The sequence below is a fragment of the Oncorhynchus mykiss genome, chromosome 12, assembly GCF_013265735.2.
Source record: "Oncorhynchus mykiss isolate Arlee chromosome 12, USDA_OmykA_1.1, whole genome shotgun sequence".
Lineage (NCBI taxonomy): Eukaryota > Metazoa > Chordata > Actinopteri > Salmoniformes > Salmonidae > Oncorhynchus > Oncorhynchus mykiss.
In genome coordinates, this window is record NC_048576.1 from 62,540,151 (window position 1) to 62,558,734 (window position 18,584).

At 42.7% G+C, this 18,584-nt stretch overlaps 1 protein-coding gene across 1 annotated transcript; it reads left to right on the top strand.

Annotated features, from left to right (window-relative positions):
* Positions 1–16,398: 16,398 nt before the first annotated feature.
* On the top strand, positions 16,399–18,355 carry LOC118937703 (ferritin, middle subunit). Its single transcript, XM_036938023.1, has 4 exons — positions 16,399–16,735; positions 17,048–17,194; positions 17,426–17,551; positions 18,010–18,355. The coding sequence occupies exons 1-4, from the start codon at positions 16,634–16,636 to the stop codon at positions 18,163–18,165; spliced, it is 531 nt and encodes a 176-aa protein (XP_036793918.1). The 5' UTR covers positions 16,399–16,633; the 3' UTR covers positions 18,166–18,355.
* The last annotated feature ends 229 nt before the right edge of the window (positions 18,356–18,584 follow it).

Genomic DNA, 18,584 nt, shown 5'->3' on the forward strand with positions numbered 1-18,584 from the left:
GGCACAAGGGCGGAGCTTTGGTGGCGCACCGGAGCGCTGGGACATTACGGCCCCGACCCCAGCCTCGGGCGCCAACACTGGCACATTGGTGAACAGCTCCTTCAGACGACTGAAAGCTCTGCCCGCCTCTGCTGACCAGCACAAGCGCGCCGATCCTCCCTTCAGCAGTGAGGTAATGGGAGCAGCCACCTGACCAAAACCCTGGATAAACCTCCAAGGTAGTAAATCACAAACTCTAAAAACCGCTGCACCTCTTTTACCGTGGGCGGAGTCGACCAATTACGCACGGCTGTAACAAGGTCACACTCCATTACCACCCCAGAGGTGGAAATGCGATAACCCAGGAAGGAAACGGCTAGTTTGGAGAACACACATTTCTCAGCCATGACATACAGGTCATGCTCCAGCAGTCGCCCAAGTACCTTACGCACCAGAGACATGTGAGCGGCACGTGTGGCAGAATAAATCAGTCATCGATGTACACTACCACTCCCTGCCCGTGCAGGTCTCGGAGATCTCGTCTACGAAAGATTGGAAGACGGTTGGAGCATTCTTCAACCCATATGGCATGACGAGGTACTCATAATGGCCAGATGTAGTACTAAATGCGGTTTTCCACTCATCTCCTCCCCGGATACGCACCAGGTTATATGCACTTCTCAGGTCCAGTTTTGTGAAGAAACGCGCCCCATGAAATTATTCCACCGCCGTAGCGAGAGGTAGTGGGTAACTAAACCCCACTGTGATGGAATTTAGACCTCTATAATCAATGCACGGACGCAGACCTCCCTCCTTCTTCTTCACATAAAAGAAGCTTGAGGAGTCGGGTGACGTGGAGGGCCAAATGTACCTAACTCCATGGAGATGGGAGCAGGAGGGCCTGGGGGTGGAATCAACAGGGCCCGTTCCCAGACGCCCGCGGGAAGCCAGCAGGTTGTCCAGACGAATGGACATGTCCATCAGGTCATCCAATGAGATAGTGGTGTCCCGACATGCTAGCTCCTTGTGGACGTCCTCCCTGAGGCTACAACGGAAGTGGTCCATCAAAGCCCTGTCGTTCCACCCCGCTCCTGCGACCAAGATCCGGAACTCCAGGGCAAAGTCCTGCGCGCTCCTCGTCTCCTGTAGCAGGTGGAACAGCCTTTCACCCGCTGCTCGGCCCTCCGGTGGGTGATCGAGCACAGCCTGGAAGCGGCAGGTGAACTCAGGGTAGTGATCCCTCGCCGAGTCTTGGCCATTCCAGATTGCGTTGGCCCACTCCAGGGCTCGCCCCGTCAGACAGGAGACGAGGACGCTCACGCGGTGACGACGACTGCCGAGCACCGCCCGAACAGGCGGGGGAGCCAACTTCGGCAGGAGTCGTGACACACACTTGCATACTGTCCTACATGTGCTAATTAGAGTTGATTGATTTATGTTCTTCACGTTGTTGTTTTGTATCCATTATCTTATTTCATTCATGTTTATTGTTGGTTAGAGCGTTGGACTAGTAACCGGAAGGTTGCAAATTCAAACACCCGAGCTGACAAGGTACAAATCTGTTGTTCTGCCCCTGAACAGGCAATTAACCCACTGTTCCTAGGCCGTCATTGAAAATAAGAATTTGTTCTTAACTGACTTGCCTAGTTAAATAAAGGTATAAAAAAATACACCTTCTGGGTGGGGGCAAATGTTAAAAATGGGAGAAGACTAGTGTTTTGTAGTTGAATTCATCATTGTACAGTATATAAGAATACACAGTGGGGAGAACAAGTATTTGATACACTGCCGATTTTGCAGGTTTTCCTACTTACAAAGCATGTAGAGGTCTGTAATTGTTATCATAGGTACACTTCAACTGTGAGAGACAGAATCTAAAACAAAAATCCAGAAAATCACATTGTATGATTTTTAAGTAATTAATTTTCATTTTATTGCATGACATAAGTATTTGATCACCTACCAACCAGTAACAATTCCGGCTCTCACAGACCTGTTAGTTTTTTTAAAGAAGCCCTCCTGTTCTCCACTCATTACCTGTATTAACTGCACCTGTTTGAACTCATTGCCTGTATAAAAGACACCTGTCCACACACTCAATCAAACAGACTCCAAACTCTCCACAATGGCCAAGACCAGAGAGCTGTGTATGGACATCAGGGATAAAATTGTAGACCTGTACAAGGCTGGGATGGGCTACAGGACAATAGGCAAGCAGCTTGGTGAGAAGGCAACAACTGTTGGCGCAATTATTAGAACATGGAAGAAGTTCAAGATGATGGTCAATCACCATCGGTCTGGGGCTCCATGCAAGATCTCACCTCGTGGGGCATCAATGATCATGAGGAAGGTGAGGGATCAGCCCAGAACTACATGGCAGGACCTGGTCAATGACCTGAAGAGAGCTGGGACCACAGTCTCAAAGAAAACCATTAGTAACACACTACGCCGTCATGGATTAAAATCCTGCAGCGCACGCAAGGTCCCCATGCTCAAGCCAGCGCATGTCCAGGCCCGTCTGAAGTTTGCCAATGACCATCTGGATGATCCAGAGGAGGAATGGGAGAAGGGCATGTGGTCTGATGAGACAAAAATAGAGTTTTATGGTCTAAACTCCACTCGCTGTGTTTGGAGGAAGAAGAAGGATGGGTACAACCCAAAGAACACCATCCCAACCGTGAAGCATGGAGGTGGAAACATCATTCCTTGGGGATGCTTTTCTATAAAGGGGACAGGACGACTGCACCGTATTGAGGGGAGGATGGATGGGGCCATGTATCGCAAGCTCTTGTCCAACAACCTCCTTCCCTCAGTAAGAGCATTGAAGATGGGTCATGGCTGGGTCTTCCCGAAACACACAGCCAGGGCAACTAAGGAGTGGCTGCATAAGAAACATCTCAAGGTCCTGGAGTGGCCTAGCTAGTCTCCAGACCTGAACCCAATAGAAAATCTTTGGAGGGAGCTGAAAGTCCGTATTGCCCAGCGACAGCCCTGAAACCTGAAGGATCTGGAGAAGGTATGTATGGAGGAGTGGGCCAAAATCCCTGCTGCAGTGTGTGCAAACCTGGTCAAGAACTACAGGACACGTATGATCTCTGTAATTGCAAACAAAGGTTTCTGTACCAAATATTAAGTTCTGCTTTTCTGATGTATCAAATACTTCCGTCATGCAATAAAATGCAAATTACTTAAAAATCATACAATGTGATTTTCTGGATTTTTGTTTTAGATTCTGTCTCTCACAGTTGAAGTGTACCTATGATAACAATTACAGACCTCTACATGCTTTGTAAGTGGGAAAACCTGCAAAATCGGCAGTGAATCAAATACTAATTCTCCCCACTGTATCACTATGTTGACGAAAAAGGTTCAAGACTACTTTCTGCACATTTCTGCTACTTTCTTAGGCTATACAAGTGCTATCTCTTGCAAATAAAATTATGTTTATACCTATGCAGTACCTTTAGCAGTAATAATAATAATAAACCTCTAATTTAGTAAATAAAACAATTATGACAGGTGTGTTGTAATAAAAACGAGTGGTGTCCACTGATTAAATTCAGTCTTTCTGCTGTGTGAAGAGGGAATACCCAGATATTCACAAAGTTTGTGACACATGACAGGTTGTTCCTTTGGCAGTGATTACAGCCTCAAGTCTTATTGGGTGTGACGCTACAAGCTTTGCACAGCTGTATTTGGGGTCTCTAAATCTTCTGTGCAGATCCTCTCAAGCTCTGTCAGGTTGGATGGGGAACGTCACTGCACAGCTATTTTCAGGTCTCTCCAGAGATATTCGATCAGGTTCATGGGAGGGGTCTCGAATGTTTGAGGGGCAGCTATTGGGGAAATGTGGGGGGGATCTTGGAGGGTTCGGGTTAACGTTTTTTGGCCTGGTGGTAGATCGGTCAGTAGATTGACCCTGGATGCTTCTGTGTGTCGCTCTGAATTGGAATCTGTTGGATGACTGGTATGATATAGTTATTGAGCTGCTTCACTGCAAGTATATTGTATGTTTCGAATATTCAATAAATAATCAAAAATACTTAAAAAAAAATAGAGCAAAGAGTTCAGTCTTGGTTTCATCAGACTAGAGAATCTTATTTATCATGGTCTGAGAGTCTTTAGATGCCTTTTGGTAAAATCCAAGTGGGCTGTCATGTGCCTTTTACTGAGGAGTGTCTTCAATCTGGCCACTCTACCATAAAGGCCTGATTGGTGGAGTGCTGCAGAGATGGTTGTACTTCTGGAAGGTTCCCCCATCTATACAGAGGAACTCTAGAGCTCTGTCAGAGTGATCGTCGGGTTCTTGGTCACCTCCCAAACCAAGGCCCATCTCCGATTGATCAGTTAGGGTTAGGGTTCCATTTTTGAATGATGGAGGCCACTGTGTTCTTGGGGACCTTCAATGCTGCAGACATTTTTTGGTACACTTCCCTAGATCTGTGCCTCAACAGAATCCTGTCTCGGCGCTCCACAAACAATTCCTTCGAACTCATGGCTTGTTTTTTTGCTCTGACATGCACTGGCAACTGTGGGACCTTATATAGACAGGTGTGTGTGCCTTTCCAAATCACGTCCAATCTATTGAATGTACCACAGGTGGACTCCAATCAACTTGTAGAAATATCTCAAGGATGATCAATGGAAACACCTGAGCTCAATTTCGAGTCTCATAGCAAAGGCTCTGTATACTTATGTAAATAAGGTATTTCTCGTTTTTGCAAAAATGTCTGAAAACCTGTTTTCACTTTGTCATTAGGTCGTATTGGGTGTAGATTTATGAGGGGAAAATGTGTTGTATCCATTTTAGAATAAGGTTGTAACATAAGAAAATGTGGAAAGAGTCAAGGGGTCTGAATTTTTTACGAATGCACTGTATCATACTAAATGGAAGGATACAAATTGACATCCCAAATCCTACAAATACCACCTGAGGCCCTTGTGCAGTCATTTCACAACAATTCTTAATGCATCCAGGGGAGAAACACACTTTGAAAGCAGCTTTGATGGCCACAGTTAAGAGGAAGATCCCAGCTTCCCATTAATCTTACATTCATTTCTGCTCTTAAAAATAAGTGAACTGCACCATTTTAAAACCTGAGTTTTTAGAAACAGCGTGGTTTAGGCATTACAGGGGGTATATGTATACAGCAATAGTGAGCTTCTATTGGTCAATCTCACCATGATATTGCCAAGTATTAGCATTAACTATGGTTTCATTCTGTAAGATGGAACAGTTGGCAGCATTGAATTCAACGGACACGGTACTGATCTGAACAACCAGTTCAAAAATGGTAATCACCCCCAGAGGGCTAAATCTATTTTATTTTATTTATATTTTTATTTAACCTTTATTTGACCAGTCAAGCCAGTTAAGAACCAATTCTTATTTACAATGACGGCCTACCAAAAGGCAAAAGGTCTCCGGCAGAGACGGGGGCTAAAGTGAATAGAAATATATGACAAAACACACATCACGATGAGAGACACAACACTACATAAAGAGACAACAACATAGCATGGTAGGCAGTAACAGAACTCTGTTGTAACAGATAGGCTTACATTATTCAGTGTTTATACATCCTTGGCTGAGTACCAGTGGAAAGTTAGGGACAGTCAAGTCAGCAATAGCCCGTGTTGCTAGCAACAAGATAATGTTTTGAGTTCATGATCTAGCTAATGATTAGCACACTGGGGTAAATGTAGATGGGCAACCCCATTCAACAGGTTCTCATGCTTATTGCGAAATAACACACCTGCCTGATAATATGGACTGATATGGTATTGGGCTCATTTCTTAGAAGTAAAATTATATTTTAGATGGTGTCAGCATAATTTTATTTTCATTCATTTTGTAGTAATAAAATTAGTCTGAAAAGTCCAAAGTAATTAGCCTCTCTGTTTCCAGGTTAGACCAACACAATACTTTTATTCATAACAGAATCTTCAGCCTATTAGGACTGGACATGATTTCCTATACAACGGATGGGTCCCATTATGTCTGGCGAAAACCAAACACTGCATTCCACAGTAAGAACATCATACCAACGGTCAAGCATGGTGGTGGTAGTGTGATTGTTTGGGGATGCTTTGATGCCTCAGAACCTGGAAATACTAAAATAGAGAAATTCAGAACGGTGGGAATACTGTTGTACGACACTGTATATGTACACTGAGTGTATAAAACATTTAGAACAACTTCCTAATATTGAGTTGCAAATGCCCCTTTTTCCTTCAGAACATCCTCAATTCGTTGGGGCAAGGACTCTACAAGGTGTCGAAACATTCTACAGGGATGCTGGCCCATGTTGAATCCAATGCTTCCCGCAGTTGTGTTAAATTGGCTGGATGTCCCTATATGAGGTGGATCATTCTTGATACACACAGGAAACTATTGAGTGTGAAAAACCAAGGGGTTTGGTGGTGATTTTCTAAACTGTTAGTTAGACCAACAGTTTAAAGTAATATGGAAAAATATTGTTACTTGAGTTGTGATTGGGGTATATTGGCCAAATGATCAGGAAAGTTGTTGGTGTATTTTCCCTCCAAAATTCATAAGAAACAACCATATTACAGCTATTTGTTTAAAATGCTTTTAGTAAGTTACATAGTATGTTACTGCTGTTCTCTACTTCTTCCCTTTTTTTCCTGGTCTCAGGACGTTTTCGCCCACTCATCACCGCTCAAGTCTGTTTCCACAGTCATGAGACCTAGTCTCCTTCCACCATTGTCACGGTGATAGTGGAAAAGAATGGCCTTCAGGCTAAAGATGGTGGATAAATGAAGGAAGTTCACTCAGGCCATTTACCACTGTCTGCTTAAGGGGGGGTTCCTCCATAGACACCAATGCGATAGCAGTCTGCTTAGTCCTTGACTTCCATTTAAACAGAACCATTGAGGGAGTAGAACATATTGCTTCCTCTTCTGTCTCTGCTTGAGACTCCAGAATGCTGAGTCACAATGACAATGCAGAAATACAGCCAGGGCAGAGCCAGTCCACACTGTAGTAAAGGGGCTGAATAATTTTGCACGCCCAATTTTTCAGTTTTTGATTTGTTAAAAAAGTTTGAAATATCCAATAAATGTTGTTCCACTTCATGATTGTGTCCCACTTGTTGTTGATTCTTCACAAAAAAAATACAGTTTTATATCTTTATGTTTGAAGCCTGAAATGTGGCAAAGGGTCGCAAAGTTCAAGGGGGGCGAATACTTTCGCAAGGCACTGTATATCGATGCCCGATTCCACCTGATTCTCTGCTGGGCGTGAAATGGTGTGACTATAGGTTATTTAGTGTGGTCTCAATCAAATGAGTCATAGCCTATAGGCTATAGGCTACGAAGTGCATCCTCAGAGAAGCACAGAGCAAAGTTATATTTCTAAGATAGCTGCTGGGATAGCGTAAATAAAACTAGACTGCATTACACACTACAACGGATATTCCAACCTTGAGGCCTGCTCTGCCCTTGCTGATCAAAACCGTTTTTTTTGCTGACTAACCAATGCTGTGCTGTGTAAGCCTACAATGGCAGTTCAGGAGGAGAGTCAAAGAATTCCTCAGAAAATTATTTTTGATTAAGTCAACATCTTGCGCGTAGACTAGCCTATAGTCTATGTTCTGTTCAGTTTGAGAAGGAGAGCATTTGAGGACTGGAGGTCAACTTTGATAGCTTACTACTACTATAATTGATTTGAAGAAAAACAATATGTTTCTTGCCCATGATGTCTTTATACAAGTTATTGACATCACAATTAGCCAGATTTTAGTTACTTACATTGTGGTGCTGAAACTTGAAGCAGCAGTCGCGGCACAATCAATTGGAGATGGACAGCTGATAGTGCAGAACATTGGCAAATTGGAATATGAATAATTCATAAGTCTTCATTTAATTAGACTTACTAACAACAAGAGGGCTTTGTGTTGGAGCCTATTTCTTCCTATTTAAGAAACAAGAGGTAGCTCTACCTGATTGACGACAGAATTAGGTTATAGGCTGCTATATCCATAGATTTGTCGTTAAATTCCTCCACCAACCATGCACTCTTTAAATATCATCCCTCCATGTCAGAGAAAGGGATGTTAAGTTAAAACCAGTACTGGAATTGAGGGGGTATGAGAGGGTATGCCATAGGCCTACCTTTTATTGAAGAAAATGTCAAAATGCAAATGCCAACCCATTGTTATCTTAAGATTTTGAATAAAATAAAACAGATCCGATTACATGAGCTCGTCGTCATCTATGACAGCACTTTGGTCAATTATGCTTTATGCTTAAAACAAGCTGAAAATACCCTGGAAAGACATGACTTCGATGCATATGGGAATATCATCGTTCAGTTTCTTTGACATTCAGAGTCTTAGCTACAATCTTCTATAGTGGAGGAGGCAAACAATGTCATTTGCATGGGAAGTAATCTAATTCTGTACCTTTAGATTGATTAAGCTATTTACTTTCTGTACAAAATATGTTTAAACCCAGACAGCTATTAGGGAAACCCTTGTGACCTTCTGTTGTTAAAGAAGAGTAGCCATCTGTTGAATCTTACATTTTTCTACGTCGGTAGACCTACTGTCTGGGGTGGAAAGGTAGGCCTACTGTCTGGGGTGGAAAGGTAGGCCTACTGTCTGGGGTGGAAAGGTAGGCCTACTGTCTGGGGTGGAAAGGTAGGCCGACTGTCTGGGGTGGAAAGGTAGGCCTACTGACTGGGGTGGAAAGGTAGGCCTACTGTCTGGGGTGGAAAGGGAGGCCTGCTGTCTGGAGTGGAAAGGTAGGCCTAACTTTTGAAAGTACCAAGCTCAGATTCCTAACAGGGACAGTTTTGCAAACAAGACACACTGACTTGGCATTGGAGAAATCTGATAAGATCAATGGCGATTTCAGCATGTAAATCTTGGTGGGGCAAAACATGTATATGCATGCCAGCAAAGCAACTACACCACACCACACAACACTAAACAATACATTTATTGCAATTTAACGGTGCCCAAACTGTTAGGGCCTACATAAAGCTGTTCCAATGTCAGTCCCAACACCTCACTACTGCTCCACCTGGCAGCAATACAGTTCTTTCAGCCTCAATTACTGCCTTTAAAAAAACACATATTTGATACGGCTGATTTGTCATATCAGTCGTTTCTACTGACAATTGAGAAGTACAAATTATGGCATAAGCGGACTACAAGCGTAATAAGAGGCAATCCGTAATTTCGATTAAGACATCAATGTGCGAGGTATGACGACGTAATCAATATAACTATTTATTCAACACTTGTGAAATGTACAGCATCATAATTCAGAACATGGGCCATTCTTACCGTATTCTCCTTGTGCACCAAGTCAGAACCATAGGATAAATAAAGGGGGCATATAAGCAGACAATGAAAGCTCTGACAATATTTAATGATGACATGTCTCTAAAACAGGCTGTAGGCTACATGTGCACCACCAAGTTAGAACAGTAGGCTAAGTTATGAGGGGGAAAAGGACCCAATTATTAGCTAGAAGGGACATGGGCTACTAACAGCTTACTACACAAAATACACTTGGTATTAACTTCTTAGCTACAGTAGGCATATCTCCCTGTCATATTACATATTACATAATACAGACATATTACATACTTCATATATGCCTTTCTGTGCTCAGCTGTTTGTGCTGTGCTCACATGAACAGGAAGGTGACGTGGCGGTCCTTCATGGGCAAATTTTGTCATCAAACTTTGTCATCAAATTCTGGCATAATATGGATTTATGGTGCTTTCAAGACAACTGGGAAATCAAAAAAACGAAAACAAGGTTGAATCATGAAGTCAGTAATCTTCAGGTTAGCATCAAAATATGGGTGGTCTGTGACGCACAATCCAGCTATGCTTGGAAGATGCAAGTCTACACAGGGAAGCCGACCGGTGGGGGCCCATAGAAGAACCAGGGGATGGGGGTTGTGCTTGATGTGACAGATGATCTGAGGGGCAGGTACAATGTCACGTGTGACAATTTCCTCACCTCTCATGAACTCAGGCAGCAGCTCATGAAGAGGAAGATCACCGTTGTTGGCACAATTAGAAAGAACAAGCCTGAGCTCCACCTGCTATCCTTGCAATAAGGGGGAGATAGGCCTTCTCATAAAAGGTTGCCTTCACCCCCACTACCACTCTAAGAATGTGGTCCTCCTGAGCACACTGCAAAAAACGGCTGAGATCAGTGATCGTGAGAACAGGAAGCCAGAGGATGACTGCCTGCTGCCCCCTGGTCATTTTCCATAACATCATTGATGTGTCCTCATACATTGCCTTCGTAATACGGAACAAGATCAACCCTACCTGGATGCCTGATAAGCGGAACAAGAGGAGGGTGTTCCTGGAGCAGCTGGGAAAGGCACTTGTAACCCACACAATCAAAGAAGGGAGTGGCTCCCCCTCACAGCAGCCTTTGCAGAGCATGTGAAAGCTGTTCAGGGGGCTGAATCTTGTACTGATCCACCTGAGGCTGCAGCTGGGCCAGGCAAGAGGAGGTGATGCCAATTCTGCCCACCAAAGAAGGACTGTAAAACAAATAGTATGTGCTGATTAAATTCAGTCTTTCTGCTGTGTGAAGAGGGAATACCCAGATATTCACAAAGTTTGTGAAACATGACAGGTTGTTCCTTTGGCAGTGATTACAGCCTCAAGTCTTATTGGGTGTGACGCTACAAACTTTGCACAGCTGTATTTGGGGTGTTTCTCGAAATCTCTGCAGATCCTCTCAAGCTCTGTCAGGTTGGATGGGGAACGTCACTGCACAGCTATTTTCAGGTCTCCAGAGATGTTAGATTGGGTTTGGGTCTGGGCTCTGGCTTGGCCACTCAAGGACATTCAGATAATTGTCCCGAAGCCACTAATGCGTTGTCTTGGCTGTGTGCTTAGGGTTGTTGTCCTGTTGGAAGGTGAACCTTCACCCCAGTTTGAGGTCCTGAATGCTCTGGAGCAGGCATTCATCAAGGATCTCTCTGTACTTTGCTCCGTTAAGCTTTCCCTCGATCCTGACTAGTGTCCCAGTCCCTGCCGCTGAAAAACATCCTCACAGCATAATGTTGCCACCATCATCATGATTCACCGTAGGGATTGTGCCAGGTTTCCTCCAGACATGACACTTGCATTCAGGCCAAAGAGTTCAGTCTTGGTTTCATCAGACCAGAGAATCTTATTTGTCATGGTCTAAGTGTCACACCCTGATCTGTTTCACCTGTTCTTGTGATTCTCTCCACCCCCTCCAGGTGTCAATTATTTTCCCCGGTGTATTTATCCCCGTGTTTTCTGTCTCTCTGTGTCAGTTCGCCTTGTCAAGTCAACCAGTGTGTTTAACTGTCAGGAGAATTTTCAATCCCAAATGATAATACCTAACAATCAATAAGCTTTGCCCAATCCCCGAGATTTGTAAGACCCTGGGTTTAATAATAATTAGGCAAAGACTCAGCTAATGCAAAAGGTCTGTACAGTTTATCCAGAGAATGTTCTGAAATCAAAATGCAAACACAGTCTTTATAACACACACACAAACAAGTTCAAATCTTAAACTACGCCTTGCTCAGACAGTCAGTGTTTTTCCACTATACAGACACATTGTTTCTTTAATCTGCAACATGTTTCATAATTTTCTGCAAGCCTAACAGTTTCTCCCCTCCACGGGTGGAGACAGAATGTCCTGTAAGGAACACAGTAGTACAACTTGTCTGTGGTTAGCTTCTCTTATCATTTGTTTCCCACTTGCACCCTGCTTACATACTAAAAAAGAGCAAAAGGTCCTTGTTCTAATTCGGACTAAAATTACACCCATCATCAGATTATAGTTTTATGATTCTAATACATTTCATACAATTATATGGTTTCAGGGTGGAATATTTTAATCATTACCTCTAAGCATATAATTCCCTTACAATTAACCCGTGTCCCTGCTTTTTCTTAGCTCTGTTTTGCTTGTCCTCACGGTTTTGACCCTTGCCTGCCCTGACTGTGAACCCGCCTGCCCTGACCATACTGCCTGCACTGACCTCGAGCCTGCCTGCCACTCTGTACCTCCTGGACTCTGACCTTGTTATGATCTTTTTGCCTGTCCATGACCAATATCTTGCCTGCCCCTTGGATACTAATACATATCAGAGACTAGAAAAATTTGCCTCCCGTGTCTGCATCTAGGTCTCGCCCTGTGCCCTTAAACTGAGAGTCCTTTAGGTGCCTTTTGGCAAACTCCAAGGCTAAAACTAAAACTAAAACTCAAAGGCTGTCAAGTGCCTTTTACTGAGAAGTTGCTTCTGTCTGGCCACTCTACCATAAAGGCTTGATTGATGGAGTGCTGCAGAGATGGTTGTCTTTCTGGAAGGTTCTCCCATCTATACAGAGGAACTAACCGCCTTAAAATTGATTTTGTTGTTGTTGTCAATATTCTGAACAAATATTGTAATCACTATTCTGCAACATATGCTTCAACAATTAATGTATTTGCTGTGCTGGACCTAAGGGATAATGTTAGCTTTATAATTGTTATTTCATGTTCAAAATCTAGAAAACCATGCCAGATTGCTAGCTAAATTAGCCCTGGAGCATTTAATATGGCTATAAAACAAAACAAAAATGTTTGGAGATGTGTATTACACATTTATGAATGATCTAATGTTAGCATTAAATAATCAAGGCCTTTAAACACTTGTTGGACAATAATTGTACAAATGAAATGCCTTTTATGGTGTCTGATGAAATTGGCCATATCCACTTAGTTGCATTTAATGAAAAAATAGGTTGTTCCTTTACATGGTGTTAATAGCTGATACTTTGGTGTGTCAAAATATAATCTTCACATTTGGTTTAAAAAATAAAAAATTTAAGACAAATATTTGTAGAAAAAAGTTGATTGTCCCATCTGAGCTCTAAAACAGCAAAAATTATCTCTGCCCCATGGCAAAAAATCCATAGCTTGTAGCTACACTAAATATGATATAACCAAAGATTGTTGTTATCCAGCATTTCTGGACATTACAGGTAAGCCTAATCAAAACACTGCAATAGACTCTACAACTAACCTGGTATTGGAAGTACTCTACCAGTTATCCTTAACATGTCCATTTTCAGTTGCAAGTGGTTCTAGAAATACCAGAGAAAATAGATAGTAAATAAAAATGTATTTCTGAGTTTTCTCTGTTGTTTGTGCATTTGCCTGTTGCCTTTTCTTTGTGCACTTGCCTGTTTCCTTTTCTTTGCAGGTTTTGCCTTACACAATCTAGTGCAGGAGTATTCAATTTACCCTACGAGGTCGGAGACATCTCCCTAAAACCGGGGACATTTCCGGGGACAGCTCCAGCCGGGGACAGGCCAACAAAAACGGGGACAGGCCACCAAAACCGGGGACGTCTGGTCACCCTACTTTAGTTGAGCTTACTAGCGCTTCGCCTGTCTACCGGAAGCTGTTGCTTTGCAACCTCTTGCTAGCTTGTTAGCCTAACAAATTACTAGCTAGACATCATACGATTTCGGATGTGTTGGTAAATTCAATCTGGAGTGCCAGAGTACGCTCTGGGCGTTCGTAAATTCAGAGCGTTGCCAGATTGTCCGTTTGTAAATTCAAAGAGTTTCGCATTTGGAGCGTTCAGAGCCCACACTGGACGCTCTGGCCGAGGAGTAGGGTTGATCCGAGCGTTTTGACCTCACAATGGCAATTAAGCACCCAAGCTAACTGGCTAACTTTGGCTAGCTTGCTAGCTACTTCCAGACACAAATGAGAGAACACCTCACTCTGACCATTTTACTCGCCCTAGCAGAGCTGGTTATGCTGTTTTCATGTTATCCAGAGCATTGGTGACTGTAACTGTGTTGCTGGCAACAATTTAATTATGCTTTTTTTTGCAGACGTTTACTGATACCGGTTACATTCAACGGGTGTTACAGTTGTAAAATGTATCAATTAATCTGCGCTTTGGCACACTCAGATGAGAGTGCTCTGAAATCGGAGTCGATAGCCAGAGTGAATTAACAATGTTCATTTAGAACGCACAATGACTATACCGCTTAGCTAAGCCTGATGTATTAATAGCCAACTAAATTTGTGTTTGGTAGCTAGCTAACATAATGGTACATACTGCTGCAATGATATGCTACGCGTTTCGTAAGGATCGCGTATCAAAGAAATTGTAACGTAACTTATTTGAAAATTCATTACATCGCTAAAAATTTGTCATAATTAGTTATAGCACTGAAATTGTATCCGCTCTCGTCTCACTTCGGCACTATATTTTCTGCAATTTTCTTAAAATGTTATGAGGCCACGCCTGTTTTCTGAAGAATTGCATTATGGGCCCTGAAAGCACGGAAATAATGTCCACTGCTTGAAAACTTCGTATTTTGGCTAATCTGGCATACTAACTATATCCATACTATGACCAGTAAACATACTATATACCCCACTTACATCACAAGTAGTATGGTTAGTGCAGTTAGTGTGAGTATTCGAACACAGCTCTAGTTCAACCTCAGGAGGCTGAAGAAATTTGGCTTGTCACCAAAAGCACTCACAAACTTCTACAGATGCACAATCGAGAGCATCCTGGCGGGCTGTATCACCGCCTGGTACGGCAACTGCTCCGCCCTCAACCGTAAGGCTCTCCAGAGGGTGGTGAGGTCTGCACAACGCATCACCGGGGGCAAACTACCTGCCCTCCAGGACACCTACACCACCCGATGTCACAGGAAGGCCATAAAGATCATCAAGGACATCAACCACCCGAGCCACTGCCTGTTCACCCCGCTATCATCCAGAAGGCGAGGTCAGTACAGGTGCATCAAAGCTGGGACCGAGAGACTGAAAAACAGCTTCTATCTCAAGGCCATCAGACTGTTAAACAGCCACCACTAACATTGAGTGGCTGCTGCCAACACACTGACACTGACTCAACTCCAGCCACTTTAATAATGGGAATTGATGGGAAATGATGTAAATATATCACTAGCCACTTTAAACAATGCTACCTTATATAATGTTACTTACCCTACATTATTCATCTCATATGCATACGTATATACTGTACTCTATATCATCGACTGTATCCTTATGTAATACATGTATCACTAGCCACTTTAAACTATGCCACTTTGTTTACATACTCATCTCATTTGTACATACTGTACTCGATACCATCTACTGTATCTTGCCTATGCTGCTCTGTACCATCACTCATTCATATATCCTTATGTACATATTCTTTATCCCCTTACACTGTGTACAAGACAGTAGTTTTGGAATTGTTAGTTAGATTACTTGTTGGTTATTACTGCATTGTCGGAACTAGAAGCACAAGCATTTCGCTACACTCGCATTAACATCTGCTAACCATGTGTATGTGACAAATAAAATTTGATTTGATTTGATTTTAGTTCTTATGATTACCAATGATGTTGCAACTACATGGCGGTATTGAGCAATAACCCAGCAACCTGAAAGCACCATGTCAACAGTTGTGGAAGATCAGGTCATGTGAACTGAAGTTGTTAGGACGGTACTTTATTACTGTTGTCTTTGATTTTCATTAGCTGTAAAAAGTTTTCCACTTCACAGTTTTAGCTTAATAACCTATGTATGGTTAGATGTATGTAGCTACTGATTTTGTGTAGTTATTTCTAGGCTAATGTAATCCATTGACATACCATTTGACAACAACAATATGTCATTTGAAACCGAAAGGTGTATCATCAAATACCATTTCTATAAAAGCCAGCCTTTCTTTCTCTGTCCACTACTGTATTCCCATACCTCATACTGAAAATTTTATATATTTTTAAATGTGATAAAACCTAAAGTTTTTCTTTTGACTGCATTCTGGAAAAGGTCAATAATTAAGCTTCATGTGCTATTGAAACATGTGCTCTTAGAGAATGAAACAGAAGTTTACAGACCTGTCTCAAAGTTCAATTCCTTATATATCCTAAATCAAATAGAGACAAAGACTGTTTCTCAATTAGCCTAATATTAGAATGAATGTTCCAATTCTTCCAATTTTATTCGAAGGATATAACAAACACACACATTGTTCAACAATAACCGCTGTTGTTAGACCTGCACTGTAGCATTGCTTTTGGCTGATACTACTGCTTTAGATGTGGATGCATGTGACATTCCGGAAGCTTTGAAAAAAACATGTTAAGTTGTGCGTGTTGTTCACACGCGTACCTGCCCTATCATTGGCTAGAATGGTCCCACCTGATCTTGCCTGTCTTCATTCGTTGAGCTCATGTATTTCCATTGTTAGAGTGGTCACTCGGCTCTCTTGTCAATATAATAAATAATCTTTGCTTCTGGACATGTGTATGAGTGGGCTTGTCTTTAAATGACCCGCCCAGTTCCTGCTGAAATTCTAAAGGTGATTGGCTACGCTTTGTGAGGGTGGATTTCACTGACGCATTCCGTTTGGAACAATAAATAGAGCGAACAAGGCTCCTTCCAGTTCACAAGTCTGAGAAGACGCATGAAGAAGTTCTTGCTTCAACAGTGATTGAACGGAACTCCTCTGCCTTCGTCCCGCATTATAGAACATTTTGGATTGATAACATAACACTTACCTGAACTATAATAGTAAAATAGTCGAATAAACCCTATTTTTGTACCGTTACTTTAGATATTAAAGAAAATCTGCCAAAATGGAGTCTCAGATCCGCCAGAACTATCACCACGATTGCGAAGCTGCTATCAACCGGATGATCAACTTGGAGATGTTTGCCTCCTACACCTACACTTCAATGGTAAGGAGTTTACCAAGATGACCGTTTTGTTTAACCTATATTATTCCTGGGCCTAAATGCCTCTTTTTCAACTTTCTTTTTATTCTGTTGGCCTAGATAATTAATAGCTAAGAAACTCCGTGAAGGGTATCTATCTTTGACAGAACGCGTAACAACTCATTGACAGGTTAATTGGCAGGTTACCAAGTGGACTACAGACTAGACTGATTCATGCCTTTGTCATAAAGTTTAGTTGCCACAACAAGAACATAATGCTCTGTCACGTTTGACTTTTTTCTTCTTCTAACCACACAGTTTTTTTTGTCCACCCAGGCTTTCTATTTCTCCCGTGACGATGTGGCTCTGCCTGGCTTCGCGCATTTCTTCAAGGAGAACAGCGAAGAGGAGCGAGAGCACGCGGACAAGCTACTCTCCTTCCAGAACAAGCGAGGTGGACGCATTTTACTCCAGGACATCAAGGTGAGCGCCTGAGCATCGAAAAACACATTTAGATTGTAGACTGATAAATGTCTTTACCACTTGTACACTCTCCTCCATGGAGTAAGTTGATCTACAGAACCTGTAGTCCTGAACATACTGCCTCTAACCACTGAACTGAATGTGTAAGGGGTGTAACTCTGTTCACTTTATCCTAACCTTAACATCTGCTAGTAGTCCTTAACACGTCTGTGTTCACTCTGTCCTGTGTAGAAGCCAGAACGTGATGAGTGGGTTAATGGGCTGGAGGCCATGCAGTGTGCTCTGCAGCTGGAGAAGAACGTGAACCAGGCCCTGCTGGACCTGCACAAGATTGCCTCTGACAAGGTTGACCCCCATGTAAGTTATGGTGAACCCACACATCACATGTATGTATCACATAGAATACAGGTACTGTCTCAGGAGATGATCAGGTTGTTGTAGCTCTGCTAATTATTGACATGATTGTGACCTGCTTCACATGCACACAATAGTCTACAGATGCACACTATGACGTTAATGCAAAAAGTGCAGCAGGTTGTCTAGTGGTTGGAGCTTTGGGCCGGTAACAGAGGTTGCTGGTTTGAATCCCGGAGCTGAGAAGGTAAAACCTATTTTCCGCCCCTGAACAAGGCAGTTAACCCACTGTTCCACATTAGGATGCCAATGTAAAGTATTTAACTGACTTGCCTAGTTAAATAATAAACTGCAGACACCTCATTATCTTCCCTTAGTCCATTACCACCAGGCTCTTGTATGTTACTGTATCTACAATGGTCTGTATTCATTCTCTTGTCTGACCTGTTTTCCCTCTTTAGCTGTGTGACTTCCTGGAGACCCATTACCTGAATGAGCAGGTGGAGGCCATTAAGAAGCTGGGTGACCACATCACCAACCTCACCAAGATGGATGCTGTCAAAAACAAGATGGCAGAGTACCTGTTTGACAAGCACACCCTGGGAGGCCAGAGCTAAACCACTTCCATCCCCAGGCTACGGCCTCCAGCCTCAGACCAGGACTCCTGGCTTCTCTGAGATCCTACTGGCGTTGCATTTATAGGGAGGGGAGAGTGTTAAACTGGTGTCTTGATGTTTCTGTTGACAACACTACTTGTATTTGAGGCATGGCTTCTTGTAAAACAATTAAAAAATATCACTAAAGGTTGTTGCTGTTTTCTAAGTGTTGACCTGTAGTAATGGATGTATCAGTCTTCAGGTTCTTTGCTGTCTTACTGATCATCATACCAGTGATAAATAGTGTTAATTGTAGACCTACTAGTGGCTGAGGGTCATGACAATAGAAGTTCAACATGAGGTTTATAAAGGATGTTACCTCTGACCACCGAGGGTGTCCTTTACTGTATCTAATAGTGCCATGTCAATTAAGCGACCAA

What these genes read in the sequence shown, in the direction of transcription:
- LOC118937703 (XM_036938023.1), top strand. Translation starts at nt 16,634, where the DNA reads ATGGAGTCTCAGATCCGCCAGAACTATCACCACGATTGCGAAGCTGCT. An exon ending in CCTACACCTACACTTCAATG is followed by an intron (nt 16,736 to 17,047) that starts GTAAGGAGTTTA and finishes TTGTCCACCCAG; the next exon opens with GCTTTCTATTTCTCCCGTGA. An exon ending in CTGACAAGGTTGACCCCCAT is followed by an intron (nt 17,552 to 18,009) that starts GTAAGTTATGGT and finishes TTCCCTCTTTAG; the next exon opens with CTGTGTGACTTCCTGGAGAC.